The 12,773-nt window shown below is 35.9% G+C and overlaps 1 protein-coding gene across 4 annotated transcripts in view; it reads left to right on the forward strand.

Annotated features, from left to right (window-relative positions):
• The window catches only part of ARK2N (arkadia (RNF111) N-terminal like PKA signaling regulator 2N), a 43,533-nt gene that overhangs the window by 22,014 nt on the left and 8,746 nt on the right, over positions 1-12,773 (forward strand). The window contains exon 4 of one of the 4 annotated variants that reach the window (XM_074854948.1): positions 945-7,550. The exons of the other annotated variants lie outside the window; for them this stretch is intronic. Within the exon in view, the coding sequence (XP_074711049.1) occupies positions 945-1,399 (455 nt within the window). The 3' untranslated portion in view covers positions 1,400-7,550. Of the gene's footprint in view, positions 1-944; positions 7,551-12,773 lie in introns of those variants that run through there. 4 annotated transcript variants of the gene reach the window in all.

The raw sequence follows: 12,773 nt of genomic DNA on the forward strand, positions 1-12,773 counted from the left end.
CTTATTGGTATGTAGAGTAAGGTAACGAGGATGGCCTTCTCACTGCTAAAGTTCTTCCGATTAATCCCAAAGTCATTTTCGCCATGTTTTTGATGGACAGAAGGAAGGAGGACAATTTCCTTCCAACTGCATCCTGTCTGTTTTCTGCCTTGGCTAGAATTAATGCCTGAAATGCTGCTCAGCCGGCGGCTCATGCGATGGAGGGCAGGCCTCTAGTTGGTGTGAGGTCGATCACTCCTACCTGTGGTGTGGATTAGCCTGTGATGTAGCTGTGTCCATCAGACCTAACAGAGGTTGCTTTCACCTCATGTAGTAGCATAGCATTCGCATATCTTTTCACGTTTGTGTGTTTGTGTTGTGTATTCTTTTCATTGGTGTTTAGCATGTTTTCCAGAATTAGACTAAGAGCTTTGGGCTTGGCCACTTTAGATGCTGGAATCACTATATCAGCCTTTCCCTCTGTTAACCTTGTGTAAAATTTTGTCTGTGTTTAACAGTCCATTATAAAAGGGTTCAAGTATGTAAGTAAAATACGCATAATTTTTCAGGTTTATCAGTTAATAATATTTTGGATTGCAGATTAACAGAACTAAACATGTTATTGTATAATATTTTTGACACTTTCAGTCAAGTTCAAAACAAACTGCAAGGGAATTGGACTAATTTTGTTTATTTATTAAAAAAAGACCTTTGTGACAGAATTGTCTGAGAATTCTAGAATAAAAATAATTTTGAAGCCAAAATTTCTATTATAACCTCAGTGAGTGTAAAACGGGTGTTTTTTGACGGTAATGCTGTTGGTTACTATTTGCTAATTCCTCCCCCGTTGTCATATCCAAGGGACACAATTAGAAAAGTTGTTTTCCTGAGTTAACATGCCTTAATAAACAATATTATGTTTTTACTTAATGATGTCTTATCAAATGGCCTCAATGTCTTTAAAGCTGGCTTCAGTCGTGCTGGGGGATCTGGAGGAGCGACCAGGGAAATTCCAGGATTGCTTGACAGGGGCACCGTGTGGGATAGGAACTGCATAGGCAATGTCCTGGAAGAGGCCATGAACTGCTTTGCCGAGATGCAGAGGCAGACAGAGGAGAAATTTCGCATGTGGATAGAAAAGCTAACCCGTCTTGACACGGATGAAGAAAGCAAGCAACAACTGGAGCCCAGGGAACCTAAAATTCAACTAGTTGGCCAAAGAATCCCCCCAACCACACAGTCAGGGGCTTTCATACAGATGCCTGATAGCCAAGTACTTCCACAGCAGTCGTTTAATTCTTACATGGGCTATCAAAATGTCGATGCTACACTAGAGTTTCCAGTGACTTTTAATAACAATTTTCCACCTATCTTTCCAGAGAATGGGAATATTGCAGAGCCTGATCTGAATCAATCATAAACTTAAATCCGGTCTTTGCAATCTTGATGTTACTTTGGATTATGCTAAAAACAAGGTTTGCTTTTCTCTTCGTATATGTTTGTTTTGTTTTCCTCTCTTAGGTTTTATTACCATGTTATAATTTTTTTTTTAATTTATAGAGAATATATACGTAGTTTAAAAAACCACACAGCGTACCCACATGCATGTGCCAGCACACGCATATCAACACCTTTAAAGGTGTGCAGGGGGAAACTACCCTAAGCTTTCATCACCAAACTTGGGAAAATATAACTCAGAATTCTTCCTTAGGTACCCCAAAATCAGTAGAGCCGTGTTTGCTAAATAGGAGCATTCAGAGTGTTCATCCAAATGCTCTTTTTGCATGTTAAAATATTTATATAAGGAAATAAGTTTTATATTTAAAGATGTAAAGTACCCTAGGGAACCGGACTAGATACAGACCCATAACATTTCCTTAACTGTCTGTTTAGTCCCAAGTTTTGTGACTTGACCATGTCACACATGAGTTTTTTCTTCTTCCTTTTTAGGCAGAAGTAATAAGTAAGCTTACCTTAAAGATTTAGCTATACATAACAAATGTGCACAACGGATTATTTTTTTGTCTCCCATTTAGTAGTTCATTTTCTGTCCAGAGTTTTTATTAATGTCACTGCTGTGTTGCACAGGGCATATTTATGGAAGCAGCTGTCTTATACTGTGTGCACAAATACACACATGTATACATATTTTTATATATATATGTGTGTGTTTGGCTTGGGTGGAAATCATCTCCTCTAATTTTAGGTTTGCTGTTCTGGGGATCTCCTGAGTCAGTGGGAACAGAGAAACACCTACAGAGGATTCCTCCTGGCAGTGTCTTTGTCTTCCATTAGTTGCCTAAACCTCCCTTAATAAACAGTTTAGAATAGGTAACTTTTGGCTAAAGTTAGGCGAGATGAATCACACCCAACTGCGTGTGCATGCATGACCTGGGCACACAAAGCACTGCTGCTTCCTTCTGTATATACAATCAAACTGCATCCTTCACGCTGGAATAAAATAGTCGTGTCAGTCCTAAGATAAGCAGCCGTCAGTGGATGGATTGAGCCTTGGCAGAGGAATTCAAAGGCTTGACAGTCAGATTAGTAAACACTGTGGTGGTCTGAAGGTACGGGTTGCTGGTCTGGGTCAGACAGCAAGAGCTTCTTCTGAACCATGTTTGAATGCCACTGAAATCATTATCTACTTGTGATGGGGAATGCCAGACCATTAGTTCCATTTAAATAATACAATAACTTGCTATTGTGTGGAATTTTTTTATACTGATAGTTATCCTGAATAGGCAGGCTTGAAACTGTGATGTTTAAAATAGGATTAATTTAAACTATATATTAGAAATCTCTATTTATTATCACTACACACAGGGATTTTTTGGTCACCTCTCCATTAAGGCCTTTCTTCATGTGAAGTAACTTCTCTGTAGCTACCAAAAATGTGTATTTATCATGAGTTAGAAGTTGCTTAAAGTTTCTAATGCAAATTAAATCAAAATTTTAATAATGGAAATTGAAAGTCTTTGCATAGACATAATTTAAGTAGAGAGAACACTGTAGTTCTCCTTTAGCTCTGTTATTTTGCTTTTTAAACCACAGTCACTGTTTTTTTATAATTTAGTGTAATTCCTTTTCTTCCTGTTGGAAGTAACCAGTGTATCTTCTGTAGGTCTGGGGTTTTTTTTTCTCCCTGAAGTCAGCGGGAGTTTTTCCATCAACTTATATGGGGATTTAAATCAAACGTGTAACAGAAACTCAAGAACTGCTTTTTGTTACCAGCATGGTACTAACACTGGTGTTTTAACATTATTCTTGGCCCAGACTTACTTTTTTTTTAAGTATGTGATGCCTTCATTTAAAAAAAAATTAGGTTAGAGAGCTGTGTTATTTTCAGAGTAGCTGTTTGAAAGACTATGCAGGGGATAATTTTTAAGTACTGGAATAAATTCTTTACAGATCACCTTCATGCATAATTTTGATACAAAGATTTTGATATCAACTTGTAAGAAAACTCCCTTGTCTGACATTGTGTGCATTTTTAACTTAACTATAGGTAAAAGTTAAACAAGTTAGTCTATGTTTGATTGCAATTTAATAAACTTGTCCTCGTCTTTAAGATCCTTTGGGGAAGATTATTTGCTAATATTTAAAAAAAAAATTCCGATCCTTCTGGTGTTCATAGATTTTATATATATATATAACTTTATGATGATGATAAGAGCAGCATATTTTAAAGCATGACAACTTTACAAGTCTTCCTGTGCATGCAGAAGCAGCTTTTTGCAGTGACTGGTTTCTTTGAATGTGTAAGAGTCACTTAACTCAGTATGTCTGTAAGCATGCCCTTAACTTTTTTTTATAAAATAGTGTATATGGAGCAATTAGGTATTTCAAAACAAATTGTGTAAGGGGATCAGTTGAACTTACTTATCTGTCAGACTGAAACAGACTTTAATGCACTGATCTCATAAATGGATGATAACTTTAGTAGGGATGTAGCCAGTGAAATTTTGCCAACTTTCAATGTCTTGGTTAGGTAATCTTTAAAAAAACCAACAAACATACATTGAAATCATCCAGCATATTAATAGATAAAAAATTTGATTTGGTTACTGTAGGCAAAAATGAAGATCTGTCAAACATTTTTATCCATTTATGTTAATTGGTGTTTTCAACGCAAATAGCTATGTGAAAGAACAAGCAGAGGATTACAGCAGTTGAGGATACAGACTTTAAAGCTGTACTTTCTACGATAAAATTGTTCCAAGGCACCCAGAAGACTGAAGGAATACTTCATATTTGATACAATTTTAACTTAATTTCCCCACAAAAGCTACCTAGTGTTAAGAATACCTGTGCAAGACCGATGGTTGTAAATGGTTTTGTAAATGGTAAATACTATTTTGTTTGGTTGCTCTTTTCACTTGCCTCAGAACTGGAGTCAGAACTTCAGCTGTCATAAATCAGCTCCTTTGAAATGAAAAGTGTGCGTTGATTTATGCAGTTGAATATCTGGTCCATTAGCTTGTTTTCCATGTGAAGAAGGATGTTTCTCCTTCTAGGAACTGAGAGGGGAACCCCACGTTTCTGTTCAGGTGCAGTATAACCTGCCTGATGAAGGATTTGGCAGGCTGTGCAGTTAAATAGGAGCATCTCTCTTCTTGCTTTGTATTGTGAATTTGAAAGATGCAGAGCACTAAATAAACCAACTTTCAGATACCAATGCTAGTGATGAGACTGTATTTTAAATGCAGCCTTTGGCATCTCTTTGAGGAAACAGATTCCTAATATATAATTTCAGTTTGTGGGTTTTTTTTTTCTCCTGGAAATATTTTTGCTGTATGATATGGCTGCAGTTAATTTTGTCATGGTTTCCATTATAAGCTCTTATGTTCAAAGGGCTTTGACTAGAAACTTTCAGGGAGTTAAAATTTCTTCAGCTGAAATTTTAACATAAATTGCATTCCGTATTTCATTAAAGCAGTCTGGCCTTAAGACTATTTTAAGATTATCAGAAGGCAACTCTTCTACTTTCCAACCCAGAGTTACATTTTGAATGTATGTTTATGCTCACATCTCAGCAAATTCTTCAAAACCACTGAATTTAACAAGTAGAGGAGAAATCGGTCGGAGTTTTGCACAGACGTGGAGCATTGCAGATGATAATTTAAGAGTTTCTCTAATTGCCCTAGGTTTTGTACTTCAGAATGGAGTAGAGAAACATTCTAGTTTCTTTAAAGAATTTTATTTATTTTACGGTCTTGAAAGAGTAAATGCATCAAGTCAGATAGGCTGATGTAATTCCAGGGAATTACAGGTAATTCCAGGGGATAGACTAGTGTAATTCCAGGGAAGATGGTGCCAATTTAAACGCAACTGGCTTATTCAAGTTTCTATATTGCCATTTTCAATATTAAATTATAGGTTTTCAATGTGGCAGCTGTTTGCACAGGAGTAATTGAACACCTGTATGACTGCAGAGTCAGGATTTAGTAGCAGGTGAAAAACGGCTACTTTTTTACCATTTTTTTGCAAGCGCAAAAGAAATAAGTCATTATATAAAGGGTCAATTTAAGTGTCACTAAATGTCAAACTGGCAGTTCAGTAAATGAAAAATTAGAGGATCTGCTCCTAAAATTGGACCATATGTCCTTGGAAGTCCAGGGGCTTTAGTGTGCAGTGTTTTTGCAGGCTTGGCTGCAGGTTCTTTCCCAGGCATTTATGCTGCTTCCCTCCCTTGAGTGGGGTCTGGTAAGGAAGGTCTGTAGGAAATTCCACCCTTCACACATTGTTTTATCTGAGGGTTTGGGGTTTTGCTTCACATGCTTCTAACAAAACATCTGAATTTTCAGGCTTTATTTAGGGGAAAAAAAAAGTAATATACAACATAAACCAAATCCAGGTAAAGACAATGAAACTTTATTCAGTGTTTCTTTTTCAAAAAAATAACTGAGCATGGGAAAAAGATAGAAAAATCTTAAACCTTTCAGAAATACTGCTCTTCAGTGTTATTTTTAACAGTGTTAGGACAAAATAATTCAGGCAGAAATATACATCTCTATTTTTTTAAGTTCACAGTGTCTTTTAGTGTTTTTGCAGGATTGTTAGGTTATTTTATCTGAGCTGCTAGAGTTAAGACTGGAGGACCTATCTTAACTTCAATGAAATAGGTTTATATTTGGCCGTTATTTTTACAAATTGAAACATATTTATTATCACTGATTTATCTTGTTAATATATTTTGTCTCTTCCTGTATCCACACACTGTAAATCTTTTTTTTTTAAAAAGAACTATTGAAAGGGCATTAAGAAATCAAATTCTAGCCCTATTAAAACCAGTAGAAAATTTCTACTAATTTCAATGGGGCTAGCATTTAATCTCATTAAAAATTGAACTTTTTCTGCAGTTTTTGGTCAGAGAATCCTTCAGCTGACTTCAAGGGGAGCCTTTGCCTGATGAGTGTGTGTAAATCAGGCTAGTTGAGCAGATGTTTTTAAAACAGTCAAGGTCTGCCCTGTGACCACTGCAGTTACATTTGAAAGCATTAGAACAAATGCACTGTGTAATTTGTACCGTAGAAGCTAAAATACTCAGGCTGATTGATAAGGATGGACAGTACCTTGCAAAACAGGAAGCTAGAAACTGGTCTTTCTCACAAATTTTATTATTCTCATAGTGTTAGATCAGGAAAATGAAGGCACATGGGAAATAGGCTTATTAAGTTAGAAGCAATTCCAACTGCTCTGTTAAATCTTGCAGACTGATTGAGGAGGGGGTTGGTCTGGACCATCAAAAGTTTTGCATCAAGGCTGTATCAGTCCTTCCATGGGAAGATGCAGCTTGTACTTGTAAAAATGGGATGTTTTCTGGAGGGGTGTATATGGGGTGCATGTTTGCCTGCCTTTTCCTAATGCGAATTGTATTTACATAGACAATTTTTTTTTTTAAACTGTCATAGCTATGTAAAAATAGGGTGTGATGGTTTCCAAAACCCTCCTGTGAAATGCTTTTGCAAGTAGAACTGGGGAAGAGATCTGGCTAATATCTCTGCTTCCATAACTAATGAATCATTAGGTAGCATCAGGGAAAATAAATCCTATCATGAGATACAAAGTGCACACCACTTCCTGATATTTTCAATACACAGCCATGTTCCATGTGCCTTTGCTTAATACATGGTGAAAAAGACTTTATTATGTCTTTATATATAATTCAGTAACACAAATCCAAGGTATTTTGCATCTAGTCATCAAAAAGCCTGAAAGAATGAATGTTGATCAGCAAGACTTGAATTTTTCAGATCTCTTTTGAGGTGATATATTAAAAAAGATTCAGTTTCAGAACAGATACTCATTTGATCATGTTGGCTTGATTTTATTACTTTATTATTATGGTTAAAAAAAACCAAACGCAAAAGCTTTACTGTGTGAAATGAAGGAAAATGTGAGAAAAGTGGATTCATTGATAACTTTTCGTTCACTTTATGATTTTAGAGAGAATGTTGTTATACTACTATTGTTTCTTATTGTATTTACAATGTATTCTTTGCCTAACCCTGTAAATTTTGAAATGTAACTACTATAACCTGGAATAAATAAATAAATAAAAATAGTAATGAAGTGTTTCATGTTGATAAAACAACATAAAAAAGCACAGATCTCCTGCCCCCCCATTCCCCTTTGGGAATTGTTTTAGGGTTCAGCTGGTTTGCCATTTGAACTGCACGTACTTTACGAAACCGCAGCTCTGGATCATGTTCTAAATAATACCAGTTTTGTATTGTTTATCTAAAACAAAAAGATTGCCACTTCAGCCTGTAGTCTTGTATATGAAACCTTTCTGTTTGGATCAAAGTTACTGATGTGTCTACTGTAAAACTACTTTGGCAAGTCACTTAAGATTAATCTTCTAGTTTTTGGCACACAAAATCTTATCACTTCAATCACTGATCTTAAATTACTTCAATCACTGATCTTCAATTACTTCAATCACTGAAATTACTTCAGTCATCTGATCTTAAAATTTATATAGGTATTAAAGTCCATTCTGTGTTTTGCTTCATCTCGAAGTAAATGTAGTTATCTCTTCAATTTGTCAAGTGTAAATGAGGGCATTCTTAGATTTTTTTTATTATTTTAAAATGTCTCAGTATTTTGTTCTCTAAAAATAAATGCAGTTTCTGACAAAGTACTGAGATTGAAGCAAAGCAGTGCCTACATTCACAGTGAAGATGCAGCGGTGAGGCTGGAAGAAGCCATGTCTCCTTGGGCTTGCCATTACTCGGGTGCTTTTGTGTGTTGCCTTTTTAGCTTTTGCATGGTTCACGAAAGCATTCCTAAACACTGTCTTTAAACTTAATAATTTAGCAGTTAAAAATAGCTCAGTAATTTGAGGGGAGTGTTGTTTTCAGCAAAGCTGAGCTCCTCTGCTTGTTAGCCTTGAGCAAGCTGCAAATCTCTGCTTGCCTCAGTTTCCCCCATGGGCAAAAGGAGGTTAATAACCACCTCAGACCCCTGTTGAGATCCAGTAATGGAAAGCTTTTCATAAGAATGAAGTGCTGTAATTATTATTGCCATTATTATTTTACCTGTTCTATGGGTTTTAAAGCTTAGGGTGATACTCACACCTACATAAGGCCCCGTGTCTCCTCAGTGTGAAGACACTGATGACTCCAGACGGCGGTTCAGACCACCAAAAATAGGCTTTTAATTCTGAAATTATTTCAGTCAGGATTGAATTCAATCCAATCCTCTGGAGATTTCAGTCTTTTTCCACTACTTGTAGAGAAAATATAGCAAAGTTTAAATCCCATCCCTAAGGCTGGAATTCTCCTTGCTGAACTTCAGCAATGTAAAAGTTAGGTGCCTTGTCTAAGGTGGGTGTCTAAGCTCTGTTTACTGGGGAGATGATGATGCTTCAGGCTGCAATTTCCAGGCTGATTACTTGACCCTGAAGTTCCTCTCTCTGGCTGTAGTGGGCAGGAGTTTAGGCGATGAACTTGGCGCTACGTGCCTAAATTTGAGAAAGCTGAAGAGAAATGATGACTTATAAGGACTAAATTCCCCATTCAGGTTCTTCTAGCTACTATCTTTTGTTTCCTGTGATAAAATACTGCTGTACAGCTTTTGGAGTGCAAAGGTACGGTGCTCCTTGCAGGATTGCTGCTTTTAACCTACAGCTGAAACTTTATGCTTGATTCCCCTTTTTTACTTGTGCTCCATTCTAATGAATTAAGGGATAATAGGAGTGTAATCTTACAACACAGTTTAGACCGCTGAGTGAGATGTGGCTCGTGAAACGCATGGGAGTGGCTACCAGATAAGAAATTACTGGATTTTCTACACTGCAAGCTTAAAATGAAAGTTGATATGTGCAGACCCATATTTTTGTGCATATGGGTGGCTTCTGATTCTGTTGTCCTGAATGGAATTAGTTTTGATGAGCTGTGTAAATTAAGGGAGAATTGGGCACTTTGAAGTGCTGTCCTCATGATGACCTCTGCCTCTGAATTCTTCTTAAAAAAAACAAAAAAAGAGAGCAGTCTTTCCCTCCCTCTGTTAACATTAAATGTCAACAGCTGTATTTTGCTGCTGGTGCTTATTAACTTTCAGCCTTGTCTTTTTCAAGCATTTATTGCTTTAGAAATGAATTAAAGCTTACCACCAGGGAAATATAAGTCTTCCAGCTACCTGGGCTTCTCAAAAGATGCAGTTTTTCTTAAATAGATTGTTTAAATTACTGACCAGGGAACCTCCTAATTGTGCTACATTAAATTTTGATTCTGGCATGGTTTGTTTTGGTGTCTGTTTTTCTATTTGCTGAAATCCTGCTAGTAATTATGAGGAGTGGCTCTGTTGTGAAGAAAAGATGATAAATTACAACTATGGTTGTAGTTAATCCTTTTACCTTTTCAGCCTGAAAGCATTTTTTCACTTATTTCCTAGCTGAAGCCAGTTGTCCATATTTCTTGGTACCACACATTCACTTTGCATCACATCATCGGCTGATCACGTAGCTGGCTAGGGAAGTATTATTTATTTCCAAATTTAACCCCTCCTGTCCTGTCCTGGTAGCACTGAAAAGGAAACAGGCTTTTGGGAATGGGTGATTTTTAGAGGATTTTTTTAATATGCCTTTGCTGCAACTTTCATCTAGTTGTGGTTGTCTACAACTTATTTATCAGTCTGTTTATTGGGGGGTTTTTTAAACACACATAGACATTTATTGCTTATTTCTTCTTTTATACATGCTGGGAATCCTAGGATTTGTTGCGGCATCATCGCCGTTATCTTGGGTGATAGGTATGTCAGGGGGCCTTTCGTTTCCAAATCTGATCCTGAAAGGCAAGGCTGAGAAAAGCAAAAATAGATCTCTGCTGTGATTGCTTTGTAAATAGGCAGCTTGTTTTTTCCAGACTGTTAAATTGGTGGCTGTTACACTGACAAATATAATTACAGTATGTAAATTATATTGAAAATATTTTTGTCTGTTTGATGTATACTAAATTTAAGCTAAGTTATAAGGTGTGCTGTTTGGAAGTGTGGAAGATACAAGAGTGGAGCTACAGATAACAAGTTTATGCTTGTATTTCCTACTGATGAAGACTTTCACACAAGTTATTTCTATGGGTAGGTGATGAGAATATCACTCTGCATGTATATACATTTACTATACATTTTTGCATGATTATACATGTAGGAGTGGTACAATTTTGACTTGAGACTATTGGTGCCTTTTGTCCAAATACAATTTTACTTGTGTTGACACGTCTGTCTAAAATCAAATTTCGCTTCTGCTTTTGGAGCTTGTAGTAAGAAGCGAGAGAAACAGAGACCTGAAGGAACAGTACATAGCTCCTGAAATTTTAGATAATCTATCGAAAAAATGGTCAAATAGTCAATATTGTACTTGACCCTCGTATCTTCTGCACTCAACTGTTTATTTTTATAGATCACATTATATATGTTCACGCTGAACTCTGATGATAAGACTGAAAGAAGACGTGCCTCTCATGATTCAGTCCAGTTGCAACTTCTGCATGTAATTTAATAATCAAGTTTCACAAATAATTAACTGAACATCAGCCAGCTTAATTTTGAACTTGGTATTCCATTATTCCAAACTTCTTTTCCAGTCATAATCATCAGTGTTTCATGTTACGAACAGTTTGGTCTTTAATACATTGGCATTTAACTACCCATTTATTTTTGTCGGGTCTGTTTTAAGTTTGTAATATAACATTGTTTTATGACGTTGTTTTGGAGGCAGGTCTGATTGGAAATATGTTGTGAATTTCTTCATATCTTGTTGCAAAACTGATCTTTACTACAACTTAAGCAATATGGTCACTCTTTAATGAAGTGTGTTGCTAATCACAAAATAGGAGTTTCTTAAAATAGTGAATTGAATTATGTTTCGGGGACCAAGTTACAAAAAAAAAAAAAAAAAAAAAAAAACCACAACCAAAAAACCCACCCTAAAAGCAACAGCTTTTCAGAGAACTAAATTTGAAACTTTTAGTTCATGTGTTCCATCTTCAACAGCCACTTAACAATCCTAAAAGAAACCAATCTTTCCTGAAAAGTCTTTTCATTTTAATCTTTGTGAGTTTAAAGATTTCTTTAGTCATTTTGTAACTCTGAAGGTCCCAGCTTCCTAAACACATTATTAGTTTGTGATTATTTTATATTATCCCATACAAATTACACCCTCTATGTATCATACCCCTAACAGCAAAGTGCTGCAGACACTCAACTGCCAGAACTTCCTTGGAGTTAAAGAATAGGAGTAGCAAAAGAGCTGAGCTTTGGCCCAGCCTGTTTTTCTATTTCATACTCATTTTCGTGGATGAAGTCTTGGCCCAAAGAAAGTTTTTATTCTGCCATTTGGGGAGTGGGAAGTCCAGCTACTTTCATGCACTTCGAGCCGATAAGGTGTAGCTGAGATGAGGCATTTGAGTTAAAATACGCATCCTTTCAGAATTACATACTTATCCATTTTCTCTTTGCTTCCACATTAATCCTTGTCTTGAATTTGACTTTTTTTCTGAGCCTCTTCTGTTTCTAGCATGCTTTCCAATTATAAGTGATTTTCATTCCTCACAAAGAAAATAGTCCATCCTAACAAAATAGACCAAAATTAGCTTTCTGTTATTCCTCAAGAATGGATTTCAGACTCAATGTAAGCAATTTTCTCTCCCTCTTTCCTCCTTCACTTTTGTGGCCAAAAATTCATATGGTAATCATACTGAATTAAAAGTGTATTTATCACTGCACAGAGTTTTGTTTCTTGCTATTCTTGATCTTAAAAAAAAATCCAAACCAAAAAACATTGCCGTTTTGAAAAGTTCCCCTGTCCTTTATAGATAAATGTTATGAAAGGAAAGTTGCCTAACGTTAACTTTATTTTCACTGGATCAGTTATATCAAAGAACTAGTTTTATTCCATCAGCCCTAAGGTAATATAAGTTGTTACTTGAGTTTTGTAAAATCCTCTAGATAAATATCTTGTCTTGCCAAATTTAATGTCCTATAACTTTTTATTTTTTATTTTAAACTGAAGGTTTTATCATTTTAAGACTGTAAATGTAACATTGTCAGATATGGAGATGTTTATGTGTTAATGTAAAAAATAATACACAACCGATACATTGATAAACATGTTTTTCTTACATTTGTGTTTTCTGTGTATGCAAAGGTTAAAATGTCTCTGTACTCTCAGACTGTGTTCATTAACTGAGGTTTAATAATTCATATCAACTATAGTTCTTTTAAGAACTTCATCTAGGAGAATGCATTAATCCTTAAACAAATTATTTGTACTTTTAAAGATGTCTTTC

Source organism: Strix uralensis, chromosome Z (genome assembly GCF_047716275.1).
Source record: "Strix uralensis isolate ZFMK-TIS-50842 chromosome Z, bStrUra1, whole genome shotgun sequence".
In the NCBI taxonomy this organism is placed as follows: domain Eukaryota; kingdom Metazoa; phylum Chordata; class Aves; order Strigiformes; family Strigidae; genus Strix; species Strix uralensis.